At 53.4% G+C, this 17,101-nt stretch overlaps 8 protein-coding genes across 8 annotated transcripts; 6 read left to right on the plus strand and 2 right to left on the minus strand.

Moving 5' to 3' along the window:
* The first annotated feature begins 255 nt into the window (after positions 1–255).
* Positions 256–5,489, plus strand: nte1 (lysophospholipase). The gene is made up of 2 exons (XM_025616998.1): positions 256–956; positions 1,042–5,489. Exons 1-2 carry the CDS (start codon positions 601–603, stop codon positions 5,273–5,275), a joined length of 4,590 nt encoding a protein of 1,529 aa, XP_025470745.1. The 5' UTR covers positions 256–600; the 3' UTR covers positions 5,276–5,489.
* BO94DRAFT_316107 (uncharacterized protein) lies at positions 5,443–6,338 on the plus strand. The gene is made up of 3 exons (XM_025606863.1): positions 5,443–5,765; positions 5,849–6,245; positions 6,298–6,338. Exons 1-2 carry the CDS (start codon positions 5,545–5,547, stop codon positions 6,081–6,083), a joined length of 456 nt encoding a protein of 151 aa, XP_025470746.1. The 5' UTR covers positions 5,443–5,544; the 3' UTR covers positions 6,084–6,245; positions 6,298–6,338.
* Positions 5,681–7,184, plus strand: BO94DRAFT_531955 (DUF3431 domain-containing protein). Its single transcript, XM_025611014.1, has 4 exons — positions 5,681–6,245; positions 6,298–6,397; positions 6,465–7,031; positions 7,095–7,184. The coding sequence occupies exons 1-4, from the start codon at positions 6,116–6,118 to the stop codon at positions 7,162–7,164; spliced, it is 867 nt and encodes a 288-aa protein (XP_025470747.1). The 5' UTR covers positions 5,681–6,115; the 3' UTR covers positions 7,165–7,184.
* A 668-nt stretch (positions 7,185–7,852) lies between these two features.
* Positions 7,853–10,156, plus strand: BO94DRAFT_582400 (uncharacterized protein; the record flags this gene model as incomplete). Its single annotated transcript, XM_025615476.1, has 3 exons — positions 7,853–8,262; positions 8,319–8,871; positions 8,933–10,156. The coding sequence occupies 3 exons, from the start codon at positions 7,853–7,855 to the stop codon at positions 10,154–10,156; spliced, it is 2,187 nt and encodes a 728-aa protein (XP_025470748.1).
* Positions 10,157–10,262: 106 nt separating this feature from the next.
* On the plus strand, positions 10,263–11,988 carry BO94DRAFT_316159 (FAD-binding oxidoreductase). The gene is made up of 2 exons (XM_025606864.1): positions 10,263–10,959; positions 11,015–11,988. Exons 1-2 carry the CDS (start codon positions 10,368–10,370, stop codon positions 11,980–11,982), a joined length of 1,560 nt encoding a protein of 519 aa, XP_025470749.1. The 5' UTR covers positions 10,263–10,367; the 3' UTR covers positions 11,983–11,988.
* A 536-nt stretch (positions 11,989–12,524) lies between these two features.
* On the minus strand, positions 12,525–14,176 carry BO94DRAFT_543257 (uncharacterized protein; the record flags this gene model as incomplete). The annotated part of the gene is made up of 5 exons (XM_025613129.1): positions 12,525–12,818; positions 12,883–13,270; positions 13,344–13,462; positions 13,524–13,801; positions 13,873–14,176. The coding sequence occupies 5 exons, from the start codon at positions 14,174–14,176 to the stop codon at positions 12,525–12,527; spliced, it is 1,383 nt and encodes a 460-aa protein (XP_025470750.1).
* Positions 14,177–14,382: 206 nt separating this feature from the next.
* BO94DRAFT_316218 (alkene reductase) lies at positions 14,383–16,152 on the plus strand. The gene has a single exon (XM_025606866.1). The coding sequence runs from the start codon at positions 14,552–14,554 to the stop codon at positions 15,704–15,706; it is 1,155 nt and encodes a 384-aa protein (XP_025470751.1). The 5' UTR covers positions 14,383–14,551; the 3' UTR covers positions 15,707–16,152.
* Positions 16,153–16,436: 284 nt separating this feature from the next.
* BO94DRAFT_543259 (uncharacterized protein) lies at positions 16,437–17,100 on the minus strand (the record flags this gene model as incomplete). The annotated part of the gene is made up of 4 exons (XM_025613130.1): positions 16,437–16,572; positions 16,626–16,748; positions 16,801–16,904; positions 16,957–17,100. 4 exons carry the CDS (start codon positions 17,098–17,100, stop codon positions 16,437–16,439), a joined length of 507 nt encoding a protein of 168 aa, XP_025470752.1.
* Between the last annotated feature and the right edge of the window lies 1 nt (position 17,101).

Genomic DNA, 17,101 nt, shown 5'->3' on the forward strand with positions numbered 1-17,101 from the left:
GAAAAGTATAGTTTAAGAAAGAAAGGGTTTACGAAAAGGAAATGGAATTGATGCAAACCGACTCTATCAACCCCGGTTTAGAGCACAGAAGCATGATACTATGTACGACTGGTATATATTTCTAGTAACTTCGACAGTAGTACTCTGTACGACTATCTGTATAGCCTCCAATTCAGTATAAAATACCACGTAATCTAGCAACTATCATTATGATTTTTTTGCATTTATCCTTGGTTGATATGCCTAATCCTCCGATCATCAAGCATCAGTACGGAACCCTCCTGCTGATGCCTGCATGCCAAGGAAGCACTGGCACCGCCCGGGTTTCTGCCCGAGTCCGCCTTTTGCTCCTGCGTCTGACAACCAGCCACAGGCATTCCTGGATGCACGTTCTCCCCTGCGTTAACGATGCTGGCTCTGACTAGGCTAGCTGCTGTCTACCAACCATCATCTGGATTAATCCGCGAGTACGAGGGTGAATGAAAGAGTGGAGCGGAACGAAAAAGGAGAAGCACGAGCTCTGGGGTGGCGCTGCCTTGGTTATCAGTAGCTGGTCCTTAGCGGCTGGTCTCCATCGACTTGGTGGAAGCTCAGGGAATCATGGCCTATGACGGAATAATCGCCGCGCCCTCACTTGAATCTTCAAGTCTGGGCTCTGGCCTTGTACCTCTCGCATCCTCCTCGACTTCCGCACGATCACTTGCAACCTCACATCCCGCCTTAACCGCCAGCTTTTCTGTCGTGTCCGGCTTCTCTTCCCATCTTCCACCCCCGCCCTTACCCCCTCCAGCACCCTCAACCATGGTGGGGTGGATCGGTTGGGTATTTACCTTCGTTTTCCAGGTCATTCCAAGTATCCTATACTGGATAGTTACCTTTTCAACCATCACCTTGCCCACATGGCTGTTCACGCTCTTTTCGATGAGTCTAACATTCACTATGAATTTCACAACCCTGTGAGTCCCTGGCCGTACCCAATTGGGAACTGGAGAAACATTTCTCGTGCCGATTGATGCTAACCATGACTGTTCGGATCGGCAGGCTTTTGATCGCGCTGGCCGTGGTCTCGACAATCAGCTGGTTCATTCGTTACCGTTTCCTCAATATGTACAGTCGTCTGCCCCCGGAGCCCCAGCGCAAGGAACCCCAGATCGACCTCTTCCCCGACGTACCAGAGGGTGACACCAAACCGGGCCTAGCCAACTACCTAGACGAGTTTCTGAGCGCTATCAAGGTCTTTGGGTACCTAGAAAGACCAGTGTTCCACGAGTTGACTCGTACGATGCAAACGAGGAAGTTGATCGCGGGCGAGACCCTCCTCTTGGAGGAAGAGAAAGGGTTTTGCTTGGTTGTCGATGGCTTGGTTCAGATCTTCGTCAAGTCCGTGCGGGACAGAAAGTCGGGCACAGAAGAAGACTTTACCCGCATGGCAGGCGAATCTTCCGATGACGACGATCATCGGATGGATGGGAGGCAAGGATATCAGTTGCTTACCGAAGTCAAGAACGGAGCTTCGATGTCGTCCCTATTTTCTATCCTATCGCTGTTTACCGAGGATATCCAGTTGCGATATGCAGACAGCTCAGCTTCTAGTACCTCCAGCATAGGCCTGGGTCCTGCCCGTGCACCAGACTCATTTCCGGCCAGCCCTGAGGGTATGGCGGATTTCCCGCATGCACTTCCAAGGGATGATGTTGACCCAATGTCTAACATAGGCAGTAGTACAGATGATCTTCCAGCTGTGCCTCCATTACACCTGGGGGAAAGTCAGGTCCCGCCTGCCGACTCTTCTCGTTCTGAAAATGAAAGGCACTCAGGCAAAACACGTCGGAAATCGGTACATCCGGATATAGTTGCACGAGCAATGGTGGATACGACCATCGCTATTATCCCTGCAAGCGCATTTCGTCGCTTGACACGAGTGTATCCGAAAGCGACCGCTCATATCGTTCAGGTAATTCTTACGCGTTTACAGAGAGTCACTTTTGCTACGGCGCATTCTTATTTGGGCCTTAACAATGAGGTGCTGGGGATAGAGAAGCAGATGACAAAGTTCACAACCTACGATTTGCCAAACGATCTGCGTGGGGCAGCTTTGGACCGTCTCAAGGATAAGTTTATCAAAGAGCGGGACCGTCTAGGCCACGAGGAAGTTACCAAAGGGATTGCACTACATAATCCATATGCCGGGAGAAGACCCAGGTCGAGCAGCTTTCGAAGGAAAGAAGCTGTTCTTCAGGCAAGGATGGCAGCCTCGAAACGACCGGTCTCTATGGTTGCTCATGACAATGCTCTGAGCGATCGGGAGAATGCTGGAGTGAGTCCGGGGGATCTCCTATCTACCATTCAGCTTTCGCGGTTTGGCCCTAGGTACGAGCACCTTGCTCCGAGGTTACTGAGTCCCCTTACCGAGAAAGAGCATTCTCCTCTACGGTCCCCATCTCCTATGCTTCCAGGACGCGGCTCTCCTTTTCATCGCAAAGAATCCATTGATGAGGATGCTCTCTTTCGTGAATCGATATTGGAATGTATTATGAAAGGCATAGGCTTGACTGGAAGCACCAATGATTTCCTCCGCAAGAGTAGCCATGCTTCGGGCGACGCCTCCCCGAAGCTCCTCTCCTACGACTCTCGCCGCCAGAAAGCGGTGTTTAGCAATAATGCATTTGGGTTTATTGACCCCTACGAAGGTTCCGCAGATGGTGAAACCGAATCTGTCATGTCTATGTCTGTTACCAGTGCCGGTGGCACCTCCCCAATTGTCAGTTTGCGGGAAGAATTGCGAAACGATATCGAGATTGTCTACTTCCCCCAGGGCTCGGTTCTGGTCGAGCAGGGCGAGCGTCATCCGGGTCTGTACTACGTCGTTGACGGTTTCCTGGACGTCGGTATTCCCGTCAATGACAAAGAAGAAGATCTTGTGGGATCCTCTAGACCTGCGCAGGAGGAGATTTTCCCTATGCTGAGGCGTACTAATACGAGTTCCTCTCGGGTCTCAGGTTCAGGGGCAGCAGCAAACGATCCTCGACGGAAGAAACAGTCACGAAAGTCACTTTATCTCATCAAACCTGGCGGAATTCAAGGCTATGTGGGCGCTGTTGCATCTTACCGCTCGTATACTGACGTTGTTGCGAAGACGGATGTATACGTAGGATTCCTTCCGCGGGCGTCACTGGAGAGAATAGCGGAGCGATATCCCCTTGCCCTGTTGACATTGGCAAAGCGATTGACAAGCCTGCTACCACGGTTACTTCTCCACATCGACTTTGCCCTTGAATGGGTGCAAGTGAGTGCCGGCCAGGTGATATACCACCAGGGCGACGAAAGCGACGCTATCTATCTCGCCTTGAATGGGCGACTCCGCTCTGTTCTGGAAGGCCCAGATGGCAAAATGACGGTTGTTGCCGAGTATGGCCAGGGAGAAAGTGTCGGCGAATTGGAGGTGATGACCGAATCGACCCGCCCGGCGACTCTTCACGCCATCCGCGACACTGAACTTGCCAAGTTTCCCCGGACGCTTTTCAATAGTCTGGCACAGGAGCACCCGGGAATTACCATCCAGGTCTCTAAACTCATCGCCCAACGGATGAGAGATCTGGTTGAAAATCCGATGACCGAGAAGGGAATTGAACCGAGCGGTTCTGGCATGGTGAAGACCGCCAGGTCTACCCTTAACCTTCGTACCGTTGGCATTCTTCCTGTGACGGCTGGGGTGCCTGTCGTTGAATTCGGCAATCGGCTGCTCCAGGCGCTCCACCAGATTGGGGTGACGAACGGCGCCACGTCTCTTAATCAAGCGGCCATCCTAAATCATCTAGGCCGACACGCCTTCAGCAAGATGGGAAAGTTGAAATTGTCCCAGTATCTAGCAGATCTCGAGGAAAAGTATGGCATGGTCCTCTATATTGCAGATACCACAGTGAACTCTCCCTGGACGCAAACATGCATTACCCAGGCCGACTGTATTCTGCTGGTCGGCCTTGCCGAGTCATCGCCCAGCATTGGTGAATACGAGAGGTTTCTGCTTGGTATGAAGACGACAGCTCGGAAAGAACTGGTCTTACTGCACGGGGAGCGGTACTGTCCTCCTGGGCTGACCCGTCAGTGGCTGAAGAATCGTGTCTGGATCAACGGAGGCCATCATCATATCCAAATGGCCTTCCGCCTAACGGCCGAGCCCTCTCACCCTCAGGCGAAGCGCTTCGGGACCGTCTTGAAGCAGAGAGTCCAAGTTCTCCAAGCTGAGATTCAAAAGTATACCTCACGCCGGATTCGCCAATCGCCGCTATACTCTGCACAAACACCATTTAAGGGCGACTTCCATCGGTTGGCGCGTCGGTTGTGTGGCCGGTCGGTCGGGTTGGTGCTCGGTGGAGGAGGAGCCAGAGGCATTGCCCAGGTTGGCGTAATCAAGGCTCTTGAAGAAGCCGGGATCCCCATTGATATAATCGGGGGCACTTCCATTGGCTCATTCATTGGTGCTCTCTATGCGCGGGACGCAGACGTTGTGCCAATGTATGGTCGCGCCAAGAAATTTGCTGGCCGGATGGGAAGCATTTGGCGGTTTGCCCTGGACCTAACATACCCGACCGTGTCCTATACCACCGGTCATGAATTCAATCGTGGCATCTTCAAGACGTTTGGGGACAGTCAGATTGAAGACTTCTGGCTGGAATTCTACTGCAACACTACCAACATTAGCCGGTCGCGTGCTGAATACCACTCCTCCGGTTACACATGGCGGTACGTTCGTGCGTCCATGTCACTGGCCGGTCTGATCCCGCCGATTTGCGATGAAGGTAGCATGCTCCTCGATGGTGGCTACATTGACAATCTTACCGTCGACCATATGAAGGGCCTGGGTGCCGATGTGATCTTTGCTGTCGACGTGGGCTCCCTGGACGACAACACTCCGCAAGGGTACGGGGACTCCCTTTCCGGAATCTGGGCGGTGGTGAATCGGTGGAATCCCTTCTCCTCGTGCCCCAACCCCCCTACCCTGTCTGAGATTCAAGCGCGCTTGGCGTATGTGTCATCGATTGAGAACCTTGAACGGGCCAAGAACACGCCCGGATGCTTGTACATGCGACCGCCGATCGATCGGTATGGAACCCTGGAGTTTGGCAAGTTCGACGAGATCTACCAGTTGGGGTACGCCTACGGCAAGGAATATCTGGACAAGCTTAAGCGAGAGGGGTCTCTGCCGCTGCCCGAAGAGACGGAGGAGAAGAAGAAGCTTCAGCGGACCCTGGCGCCACGTCGGGCGAGTATCTGATTGATTCTCTTGTCTTTTTACGAAGCCATGTCACCAGCGGAGCTGGTATCCTGTCTTTCAGCGTTGATCTTGTGCTGTATACCCGAGATTATCTGCACGGCTTTCAACCCGGATGTGTACATAGACGCGTAGACCGCGAACCCGATCAATTCCGCCTTTGCAGATCGGTTATTATTAGTGGAGTGTAGTGTACGGAGTAGTGCTGGATAGTTGGAGGGTGAGCGGGCTGGGCTGGGAGGGGAGGGGGTCCGTCCCCAATTTTCCCTCGGATGATTCGCGGCCCAGCAGAGTCTAGACCGCATCCCGTCCATCAACGAAGAATCCCTGCCACTGGATGGACGGCCCGGATCGTGCGGAAAGCCGCTCTTGCTTCCATCTCACTTCCTTCATCCCATCCTCCCATCATCCCTTTGGCCATCGCATCACCCCGCGGAGGTATTACCAAGAGACCTGCCAGTCGCGCTGCTGCTGAACCTGCCGGTGAATTGTGGTGAGTGGCGGCAGGGACCCCTCCAGCCCATTCAGTGAATGCCACTAGGTAACTAACCACCCACATGCGGGATACATTATTAGCCAAGTTGGCCCTCTCCAGTGTGCCCCAGAAAATCATCTACCAGCCCGATTGAACCGGATGTCAACTGCTTGCGCGCCCTGTCTTACTAACCCCCAAAGCCACCTGTCGAGCCGAAGCTGCAGGATCCCAAACTCTAATACAACTCATCATGCAAGGCTGAGCCCATCTCTCGACCTCCCACTTCCATCATCCTCGGTCTGGAGGAAGACCCATCCAGGAACCTATCCAGGTTAATTCACCCCCTCCATCACTAGGAGCTACTGGAAATGGTCCAATCAGCAAGGCCAGCCCTATGTTCGAGAGCGCTGTGTACATGGTGCTCTGTCATACTTTGCTTCGGTCTACTGGGCCTGTTGTACATGAGACTGCTGAAAGACGATTTCACTCTAATCCTTAGTGAGTTCCAGACCTGCCAAGTCGACATAATGCGGTCGCTGATGCCATGCAGATCGAGTCGAGAAATATCCAGCTAAGCACCGACCGAATGCACTGGTTCTGGCCAAAACCCGCTCGGAAGATGTTTCCTGGGCATACACCCTCGAGCCCCAGTAAGTGTCCCCGACCCACTCCTGGTCTCGACCAAGTAGAAGCACGGGACACTTATTAGTCTGGTAGCTGGAAACCCTTCATCTACACGTCCGATCAAGAGCCCGGGTACTATGCCATCCCGGCAAACAAGGCCGGCGAGGGTATGGCGTACCTGACGCACATCATCGACTTCTACGACCGTCTGGCAGATGTCACGGCATTCATGCATGCTTCCGCCACCCAGTGGCATAATGATGTCGGCGACATGGTGTCATCGTCCCTGCTTCTAAAACTCAGCCTGGATGCAGTGAAACGGGCTGGATATGCGAACCTCCGCTGTCAGCACCGCCCCGGGTGTCCGGTGGCTGTGCGCCCGTTCGATCCTGCTATGGCTTCAAACCATAACGTTGTGTATCGCAACTTCACTTCGATCTATATGGATCTATTTGCCGTGCCACGTGAGCAAGTGCCCACCGAGGTCGGCGGGGTCTGCTGTGGCCAATTCGTGGTCACGAGGGACCGGATCCGAGGACGGCCAAGAGAAGATTATGTGCGATTGCGCGACTGGGCTCTAGCAACTGATATGGACTCATTTGCTGCAGGGTCTGTGTTTGAGATGTTGTGGCATATTATCTTTCTCGAGCAACCCATCTCGTACGTTATGCATTTCTATACGAGTCCGGATCCAGTGGGATTGAATGCTAACTTGATCAACAGGTGTCCTGATGCCCAGCAGTGTTATTGTGAGCTTTATAATTTATGTCCCGATAATAATGACCACACTTGAACCATTAATCTTATTTCACTCCGTGAGGTTAAACATTGACCGTAAACTAAAGCATACGTCGGTTCGCTGACCTGAAAGCGTATAATGCTCCCTTGGATAGCTTATCACCAGACCGCGTGGGATCCCAGTTGATGCCCTGACTGGATCGGCTCCGGCAGTCAGCCTCGAAGGATTTGATCCCCGAGCCCAAGTGGCGCTGCGCACAGCATCAGGCCCTGTTTTAGGATGAAGCGCCGCTCCTTCATGCAGGATCCCTGACAAGCCTCGTATCCCGATAATCCAAGAATGCATCTGGTAGGTTCCTCATCCCGTGTTCTTCCTGGCCGCGCTGCATCTAAAATCGCCGGGTCTCCACTCGTCCGACTAGGATTGGGCCTAGCCAGTCTTTCCGTCCACTGAGCGAGGCTTGTCAAGCCAAGAATGCAGGTGGTCCTGCCTCATGAATGATGCTCTCGTTTTTACCCTCGGCGATATCGCAAACCGGTCACATCCCCGGTGCCCTTGGCTTTCACCCCATTCATTCGTCCTGCCTTAACAAACCCAGCAGCAACAGAATGAAGGGCTGTGATCTTCTAAAGAGCCTCTGGGCAGCGGTTGTACACCGTCACTTGGTGTCCTCGTCCGACGAGTTATAGTGCTCATCGGCTTCCATCCGCTTTCCTTCTTTTTGCGGCCCCAGTTCGTCAAAATGTCACCATCAGGGACGCAAATCAGTTTGGATGATCTGTCTCATCGCTCCTCACGTCCACGTCCCAGCCAGGAGGATAACCGGCAATTACTCCCCAGTAGCGCAAGTTCAACCTCATCACGTCGTGGCTCGTCTGATTCCACCAGTCGCGCATCGAATGCTGGCCTCCAACCTGATGCTAGCAACAATGGAGATCACAGTGACAGCGACAGTGGTGTGACTGCAGAATCCCACGATGATTCGGAGAGCGATGATAGCATACCGCTACGGACCACAGAGAAAAGGAAATGGCGGTGGAAACACCTCGTGATGGATTCTGGGACCGACGAACCCTACCAACTACACGATGACAGTGCCACATTGACTCGTCTTGTATTCTTAAGGCTGGTGGCTGTCACAATCATAATAGGGTCAGCCTGACTACCCCCGAACCGTGCTGAGGCGCTAACCATCAATCAATGCGCAGTGCCATCGTCCTTGGTGCGCGCGGCCAAAGCTTCGATCTCGCATCCCATACGGTCGAGAACGGAATCGTAGTCGACCAAGATGCGCAGCTGGCCATCATCGGTCTGGCTAACACTATCCTCCAGTTCCTGACGCAGGAAGCCCTTCTACACATTTCCGCGACACTGATCACAAAATGGATGACCGGCAAAGGCGAAAAGGGAGCCAGCTCAGTCGATTTTGACCTCCTTGACGAATTCAAGAAACCTTGGACAGCTGCCTCCAAATTGAAGGAACGATGCAAGATCGGCACTCGGAAATCGCGCGCCTGGTTGCAGTTCATCGGGGCCCTTGTCGTCGGCATCAGTATCCTTCTCCTCGGTGCGGCCATGAACACCATCGCGATACCCAAATCTCGCTGGTGGCCCGACACACGGTTCGAAGCACCACAGCCCCCAGACGATCGATTCTACTTTGTAAATCAGACATCCCGGGTCGCAAGCGTCAGCCGAATGCCACTCTGGGGCCAAGCATGGGAGATGATCCGGGAAGGAGGAACGGCTTCCTGGGAAATGGTACGGTACTCTGGCCCTACTACACCTCTGGCCTCCATCCTAATTGTCGTGCGAACCACAGGCTCACACCCTCGCCGCATACCGCAGCCTCAATGCATTGAGCAAATTATATGATACCTTCAACAACGAGGCCGGCTGGCAATCCATTGGTGATAATGATGCCCCAACCTTTAGCGCCATCGAGGTCACCAATGCCTCCACTCCCTCCATCCGCTCCATGGCCATGCACGGTGACCTCGCCATAGCCATGTACAATCAGCAAAAGGCGCAGAACTCACACAGCTGGGCCCGCGACTCAACAGGCTGGTATGCCAGGCTCTTCATGCCCGGCATCCTCCTGGACACCTCCTGCATCCCCAATAACGACACTCTTGCCACGGGCTCCTGGACAGCAACAACCTCATCCACCAATTCCACCATCACTGTCACCATCGGACCAGCTACAAATACATCCACTAGCACAGGCACTTTCAATGGCGCAATCTGTTACATCAACGTCTACCAGGCCCAAGTCGCCCTTCAGCAATGGTTCTATAGTGGCACCGGCAACTATGACTACAGCATCAACAACTACGGCGCAGACATGTACCCGGAGATTAGCTATCTGGACCCTCCAAGCACGACCGAAACCCTCGCCATTTCCACCGAGACGACCTCCTGGTTCGAGGCCATCATACCCAACCTTCAAGCTTTCTCAACCAATAAAGAAGTCCTCAATCTCACCTCGCTTGCCGTCCTCCTTGCCGATGACCTCGTCAGCTTCAACCGGGGATACTCGCAATTGGACGGCTTAGCAGCTGTGATATCCACCATCTTCACGGATATGGTCACATCGTTTGATTGGACGTATGCTGTATCTTCCGGGAACACGACGATGCAGGGACCTATCCGGTGGCAGATATACGGATCCGGGCCACGGTTACCCTGGGAATGGGTCATTGCGATTGTCCTGGGGGTTGGGATCGGGGTGCAGGTGTATGATCTTGTGCTTCTGGGATGGTGGAGGGGGCTGGCGAAGGGGCCATGGCTGAGCTTGGATGGGATGCTGGTTGCGGCGAACAAGGCCCCCATGATGAAGGTGCTGCAGAATGGAAAAGGGGGTGGGTATGTCTCGGATGAGGCCCGGCAGGCGAGGTTCTTCGTTCGTCAATTGGCGAGTGACCTGGAGGGGCAGAGGGAGGGGGATGCAGTGTTGGTTAGTGGAGAGGAACTGCAAGAAGAGGAAGGAATGTATGTGGAGTTACAGCCGGGGAAGGCATATAGGGAACAGGCCACAGCCGCCTGAACAGTATGTCCATCCATGCCTCCGCGACGGATGCATGTCCATGGGAATGAACCCACCCCCTTGATTCAACGGCATTTCTCGGCGATCTCGACGACGAACCAGCCTGCGCGCTCCTTACAACTCCCCCCTTCCCCAGGGACTCCAACCAAGGACACGGCGCGTCCATTGGCTTTGTCCGCGGAAATCCTATGTCCCCTCCACACGTCACAACATGCTCCCCCGAGTCATTCAAACTGCAGCAGTCCTGCTAACCCTGGCCCACCACCTCGCAGCCTTGCAACCAGATCCCGGGAGCTTCCGCACAGCCGCTGCAGTCAACGATGACGGGTTACCGATATCCCTTCAAACGTGTCTCGGTGACACCGGAGCCGAGGTCGTATACCCCACAGACTCCGAGTACGCCAATCTCACCCTGCCGGACAATAGCAACTACCATCCTCATCCCCAAGTTATTGGTATCCCCAAATCCACGCAAGAAGTCGCAGCGATCGTCCGCTGCGTGTCCGCCGAGCAGGGCCAGGTTACTCTCAGCCCTCGCGGCGGCGGACATGGCTATGCTGCGTACAGTTTCTCCGGCCAGGTTGTGATCGATTCTAGCCAGATGACCGACATTGTCCTAAATGAAACCGCACAAGAAGTTACCGTGCAGATGGGCCAGACCATTGGCACCCTCGCCCTGACTATCGGCCGCGCAGGATACGCCTTACCGCATGGCACCTGTCCAGGTGTCGGCATTGCAGGCCACAGCCTCGGTGGAGGATGGGGATATACCTCACGCCAATGGGGATGGCTAGTCGACCGACGTGAGTCCCCAACCCTCCCTACCCCGATCAACCACCCAGCTAACCACTAACCAAGTGGTCTCCGTCGAGCTCGTCGACGTAACCGGCAACATTCACACCCTTAGCCCGACAAGCAACACCACCGACCCAGACCTCTGGTGGGCCATTCGCGGCGCCGGCTCAAACAACTTCGGGATCATCACCTCCTTCACCTATCGCATGGAACCCGCCCCAACGGCCATCACCAACTACAACATTGACTTTGCCACGCAGTCCGACTGCGTGCAAGCCTTACTTACCCTTCAAGACCTGGGCTCCCAGCCCGACGGCCTCCCCACCTCCCTAGGCGGCGAACTCATCATAACAGGTGGCTACACAGCCCCAAACGCCTACTGCTCCTTCACAGGCCAATACTTCGGGACCCCATCATCCTACAACAGCACCATTCATCGCTTCCTCACCCCACTAGCCCAACAATCCATCCACCCCCAATCCACCACCTCCCCCTCCTTCACTGACTGGGTCTCCGCCCTGACCGACCTAATGGGCCCCCTCGACGCCCCCTCCATTCCTCAACCCTACTACGCCCAATCTCTCCTCGACTCCGGATCCCCAAACTACACCGCCACCACAGCCTCCGCCATCCTCAGCGCCGTCCAACCCGCCGGCCCCGCAGCCCACATCTCCTTCGATCTAAACGGCCCTTCCTCCGCTACCAACCAACCCCCGCAAAACGACGTCGGTCCCATGTCATTCCTCCACCGCAACAGTCTGTTCCTGGCGCAGATCTACGCGGCTGATTTTCCGGGCTTTGATGATCCCGGGAGAGATGAAGCGTTGGATAAGATCTGGGCGATCTCAGATGCAGTACGCAGCGCAGACCCGGATGGTGATTGGCACGCGTATCAGAATTACATCGATCCGAATTTGGATAACTGGGGACCGATGTATTACGGGGATAATTTGGACAGGTTGAAGGAGGTTAAGCAACGGGTGGATCCGAACCATGTGTTGGATTTTCCGCAGGGGTTGGGAAATGCTTGATGGGCGTGTCTGTTACGTAAGTGTTTTGGGTAGGTGGGTATAGACTTGATAGATTAGAATTCTACATATAGATGTGTGCGTGCGTGTGTGTGTGTGAGGGGAGGGGGGAGAGAGAGGGGGGGGGGGCGTTGCATCCTGTCCTGTCATAGCTATACTATAGCTATAGCCAAAGCCAGTCCTTAATGCATTCAACCAGCATCATTAAAACCATCTTCTTCTCCTTCCTAACAATCATCAGAAACGCACGACCATATCACCTCAAAGCAAGTAAGTACATGAGTAAGTAGTAGTAGTAGTAGTAGTAGTAGTAGTAGTAGTATTAGTAGTTCAGAGCCCTACATATCTTGTTCCCTCTAGGCTCTGGCTGAAAATGCATATATCTCCCCGGTCCTTCTGCCCATAACTCACATATGCAGTCTAGTAGTATAATCTCAACTTGACTAGTAATATATAACATGTCGTAGTATCATGGAGAAATAGGAACAGAACAGCCTTTTCACCCCTCTAGCACAGAGTTTCATAGTTCCAAAATACCAATTTATCTAACTCTGTAGATGATACTGTGAAACCTCCCACCACAGCGCCCTGACCGGTACTAAGAACGCCTCATCGGACCAGATGAACTGTCTCATACACTGATGTAATTCCGGCCACGACAAGTCAGGAGACGAGGCAAGGAGCAAGTTTAAATAACCAGAGCGGATTGGTCCGATGGGAGAAAATGCGCCGCCGATATAGAGTAGCCAGACGAGCAGATCGGCATCGATGTCGTCGTCGTCGTCGTCGTCGTCGCGCAGTTCTCGGATTTTGAAAAGGAGCTGGGATGAGATGTGGGGCTGTATACTCCCGAATATGATGAAGTTGGTATGAATTCTATGTGCAGCGAGAACTTGTACTTACCGGAATTACCAACTCACACCAAATCTTACAACACAAAGTTATGGAACACAAATACGCGGCAAGACGACAGCACTCCTGCGAGCGAGATAGGCCCGATAAGGCCATGAGTCGGGATTGGATCGACGCGATGTGGTTATTGATATGGAGCATGCCCAGTGCACCGGGTTGCGGCAGCGGTCGAGGAAGATTTCGAATGCATTGCAGTGCGTGCAGATCTTCAAGCACTGCACGGAACTCTCGATTGAGGATGTATGATCGACATTGGAAACCTGATGGGAGATGATAGAAGTTTGGCACGAATGCATCACGTGTCCAGAGGAGGGCAGCGAACGTGGTGTGGTTGACTATGCGTCTGGTGTTGGCGAGGAGGGAGGAATTTAGGTCTTGCCTGGGCATTTATATCATCATATGATATGATCAGTCCAGAGTACAGTACTAAGGATAGGAGCAGTCTCACTCACCAGAATATGGCTCGCTTGATTCCCGGAGTAAGATAGACGCGCTTTCTCTGGCAGATCTTCAAGAGCTGCTGCACTGCGCCCATGTGAAGTTCGACTTGACTGGTTAGTCCAAGGCAAGCCTATTATCATCAGTAATCAAACACTAGGATTAGTTTCACTAGCTCACTTTCATTGACATACCACTACACCCGCGATCAGCAATATAGCCCCGATAGTCGCTTCCGAAGCAGCATCATCCTCTGAATCCATCCGCTCACGGATATAGGTAATCGCTTGACCCTGATATCGCAGACACTCCTGATCAAGGCTACCGCCGGTGACGGCAAACGCCAGGGCCAGCATCACAGCATTCATCAAAGCGGGATCGTGGAAGCCCGTTCGGAAGACCGAGTGAAAGCTCTGGAAGGCAAGTTCCTCGGCCAGGCTGAAGACAGGCTCGGTCGCTTGCCTGGCCCTGTCTGGGAGTCAGTCAGTGGAAAAGAAGAAAAAGAAAAAGAATAGAAATTAACAAACAGGAAGTTCTACTTACAATCACCAAGTAACGCCTGTAGCCTCGATGAGTCCACTGCGAGGGCCTGGAACGGATCGAGGGACCCCGAGAGGTGGGTACATGGTTTTGCTATCTCGACTGGATGATCGAGATTGCAATTGCGATTGAGATTCAAGTCTTCACTTGTGGTTACAACGAAATTGGTCCGGGAAAGTTGCTGCTCTTTCCGTTTCCTTGCCAGCGCTTTCTTGACTGCGTGGGAGCGCGCCTGACGACGCTGCATCGTCTTATCCTTGACGTGCCCGTTGACTTGGATCGAGATGAACTGGAAATCTCCGGCCATTTTCTTCTTACTCTTAGCAACCAGTGCCGTCCTCATGAATAGTGTACAAGAAATGGGATATCACTTTGCTTGGTAATCCGATGGACGAAAAGAGGACTATTCCTAATTAGGAAGAATCTCATTTCCTGTTTGGGAATAATCTGGTTGCCCTAAACAGTTCAAGCTTGCATCATGCAAATTTGAAAGCCAGATATTATCATCAGCATTTCTGAAATAGAATAACCTTCTTACTTCATTTGGCCCTGCCCATGTCAGCCACGATGATAACGAAGGCAGCTGCAGGGAAGGAAGGATACTTAAACAAGGCCGGTTTTACCAATATCAATATCATGAACGTTCAGAATCCAAGACAGTCATACTCCCTACTCTGTAACAATGACAGAAACACGCCTCTTCAAGCCCCTCCAAATCGGCCCCATCCAAGTCCAGCACCGCATCGGAATGGCCCCTTTAACCCGCCGCCGCGCAACCCCAGACCGAATCCCGAACCCCATGATGAAAGAGTACTACACCCAACGAGCCTCCGTGCCCGGAACCCTCATCATCACCGAGGGGACCCTGATCTCCGCCGCCGCTGCCGGCGGATTCCCCAGCGCTCCCGGCATCTGGCGGGCCGACCAAATAGCCGCGTGGAAGGAGATCACCGACGCGGTTCATGAACGGGGTAGCTTTATCTACGTGCAGCTGTTCGGGATGGGTCGCGCGGCCGAGGCAGCGGTGGCCACGAGCGAGGGGATCGAGATCGTGGCCCCCAGCGCAGTCCCCATCCCATATGACGAAAACCCCGACGCGCCGACGCCGCGGGCCATGAGCCGTGCCGAGATCCAGCAGACGATTGTCGACTTTGTGACGGCGGCGCAGAACGCCCGCGCGGCGGGCTTCGATGGGGTCGAGATCCACGGCGCCAACGGCTACCTCCTAGACCAGTTTCTCCAGGACACGAGTAACCAACGGGACGACGAGTACGGGGGCAGCGTAGCGAACAGATCCCGACTGCTTCACGAGGTGCTGCAGGCCGTGGTGGAGGTGATGAGCGCGGACCGGGTCGGGCTGCGACTGAGTCCCTGGTCTCAGTTTCAGGGGATGCGCATGGAAGATCCGGTGCCGCAGTTCGCGGATATTGTTGACCGGGCCCGCGGCTTAGATCTCGCGTACCTTTCTCTCGTTGAGGCGCGAATATTCGGGGCATGGGTTGACGAGGGGAGTAGTGTGGAAGAGGAGGAGACGTTGGACTTTGCGTTCGAGCGCTGGAATGGGCCGATTCTGGTGGCGGGGGACTATGGGCTGGAAAAGGCGCGGAGGCTGGTCGATGAGCAGTACCCGAACAAGGAGATCGTGGTGTTGTTCGGACGGCATTTCATCTCGAATCCCGACCTGGTGTATCGGTTCAAGGAGGGGGTCGAGTTAACCAGGTACCAGCGCGAGACGTTCTATGAGATCGGCTCGGCGAGGGGTTATGTGGATTATCCATTTAGCGAGGAGTTCTCGTTGTATGGAACAGAGAAATATCTGGAATCCGGTTCTCAATAATTGGCTAGTTGGCAATGCCACCTGTTCTTGGTTAATCGAAGTACTGACGCTATCCTCACCGGTTAGAACTACCGAAATGGGTGGATTCCCCGCGTGGTAGATTGTATGAACAAAACATGAAGTCGAGTAGTGTGTTGGAAGTAGGAGAATCAACGATATTGCCACAGCCGTGGCCCTAAACGGCAGGCGCCCCTGCGCGTTGTCCCTTCCCCTTACGGAGGCAGATACCCACAGTACCGAGTATGAAAGATGGTTTATACCGGCGGGGATAATTTGGTATGGATTATAAATCATAATAAGTAGTAAATGTTACACAGAACATTTCAGTAGTACTGAAATATGCAGTAGAAGGGAAGATAAGAGCAGAGCACAGTATGTAAAGAAAGACATGGGATTATTGCAGTAATTAATAATGATAGTAATAGTAACCCTAACCACTTCACTTCACTCCATCTATTCACACCTTCCAACTACCTCCCCGGTATCTTCTTCTCATCTCGTCATTCAAACATAGCTCGCGCGTTCAGCTCATCGTAGGTACATAACGAAGGGATATTATAATGCGGGATATCGAATATTAACGTCGTCAGGGTGGATGTTCAATCATATCAAATATGGTATCATAGTTGGTCGTACGTATTATCATCTCGATGAGCAGGGTGGTGCCGCTGCAGACGGTCAGGCAAATCGATGTAACTCGCCAGTCGAGATGCACTGGTAGATTATATGTCTAGACCGTGGCCACCGGGGCATCGGCTGGACCGCCATGGGCTCCACCGGTGTTCTTCTCGCGGACCGGTGTGCTCTCGCGACGGTAGGCCCAGAGAGCCCCGACTTCAAGGAAGATAGCAAAGAAGGTGAAGATGCTGGTATGATATTAGTTATGGTTGTGGTGCTGTAAGGTGACTGGAGGACGTACAATGTCAGAAACATGAATGCTTCATTGGCCCTCTTCTTGGAGCAGCTGGCGCCCGGGGGAGCGTCAAAGTAGCAAGAATGCCAGTTGTAGTCTTGCGCAGCGAAGATGAATGCCGTGAGCCAGCTGTCATGCAGTTAGTATCAAGTGTGGATCCATGGTCGAGGATAACACGTACAGGTACGAGAAGACGACATCGACGCCCAGAACAAACTTGCTCAAGGCATTGGGCAGGAATGGCGAGACAAAGGCGGGCAGGAAGAAGACGACAGACATGGTTGACTATGCCAGCATTAGCAATAGCGGGGTTACACCCAGGATAGGACTTCCATACAATAATTTCCTGGTAGATGATGTGCTGGCCGCGAGGTCCTCGGTGGATGAAGTAGGAGGTGATACCCATCACGATGACTGCACTGGCCCATTGCATGAACCGAGTGACCAGCTGCAGTGGACGGGCCACGGTACTGGAGAACATG

The sequence above is a fragment of the Aspergillus sclerotioniger genome (assembly GCF_003184525.1).
Source record: "Aspergillus sclerotioniger CBS 115572 chromosome Unknown BO94scaffold_5, whole genome shotgun sequence".
Taxonomy (NCBI): Eukaryota; Fungi; Ascomycota; class Eurotiomycetes; order Eurotiales; family Aspergillaceae; genus Aspergillus; species Aspergillus sclerotioniger.

Bases quoted from the DNA above. Each gene is read 5' to 3' on its own strand.
- BO94DRAFT_316107 (XM_025606863.1), top strand. From the start codon at position 5,545: ATGATTCGCGGCCCAGCAGAGTCTAGACCGCATCCCGTCCATCAACGA. The intron at 5,766-5,848 runs GTGAGTGGCGGC...ATACATTATTAG, and splicing joins GAACCTGCCGGTGAATTGTG to CCAAGTTGGCCCTCTCCAGT.
- BO94DRAFT_531955 (XM_025611014.1), top strand. From the start codon at position 6,116: ATGGTCCAATCAGCAAGGCCAGCCCTATGTTCGAGAGCGCTGTGTACA. The intron at 6,398-6,464 runs GTAAGTGTCCCC...TTAGTCTGGTAG, and splicing joins GCATACACCCTCGAGCCCCA to CTGGAAACCCTTCATCTACA. The intron at 7,032-7,094 runs GTACGTTATGCA...CTTGATCAACAG, and splicing joins TTTCTCGAGCAACCCATCTC to GTGTCCTGATGCCCAGCAGT.
- BO94DRAFT_316218 (XM_025606866.1), top strand. From the start codon at position 14,552: ATGACAGAAACACGCCTCTTCAAGCCCCTCCAAATCGGCCCCATCCAA.
- nte1 (XM_025616998.1), top strand. From the start codon at position 601: ATGGCCTATGACGGAATAATCGCCGCGCCCTCACTTGAATCTTCAAGT. The intron at 957-1,041 runs GTGAGTCCCTGG...TCGGATCGGCAG, and splicing joins ACTATGAATTTCACAACCCT to GCTTTTGATCGCGCTGGCCG.
- BO94DRAFT_316159 (XM_025606864.1), top strand. From the start codon at position 10,368: ATGCTCCCCCGAGTCATTCAAACTGCAGCAGTCCTGCTAACCCTGGCC. The intron at 10,960-11,014 runs GTGAGTCCCCAA...CCACTAACCAAG, and splicing joins GGGATGGCTAGTCGACCGAC to TGGTCTCCGTCGAGCTCGTC.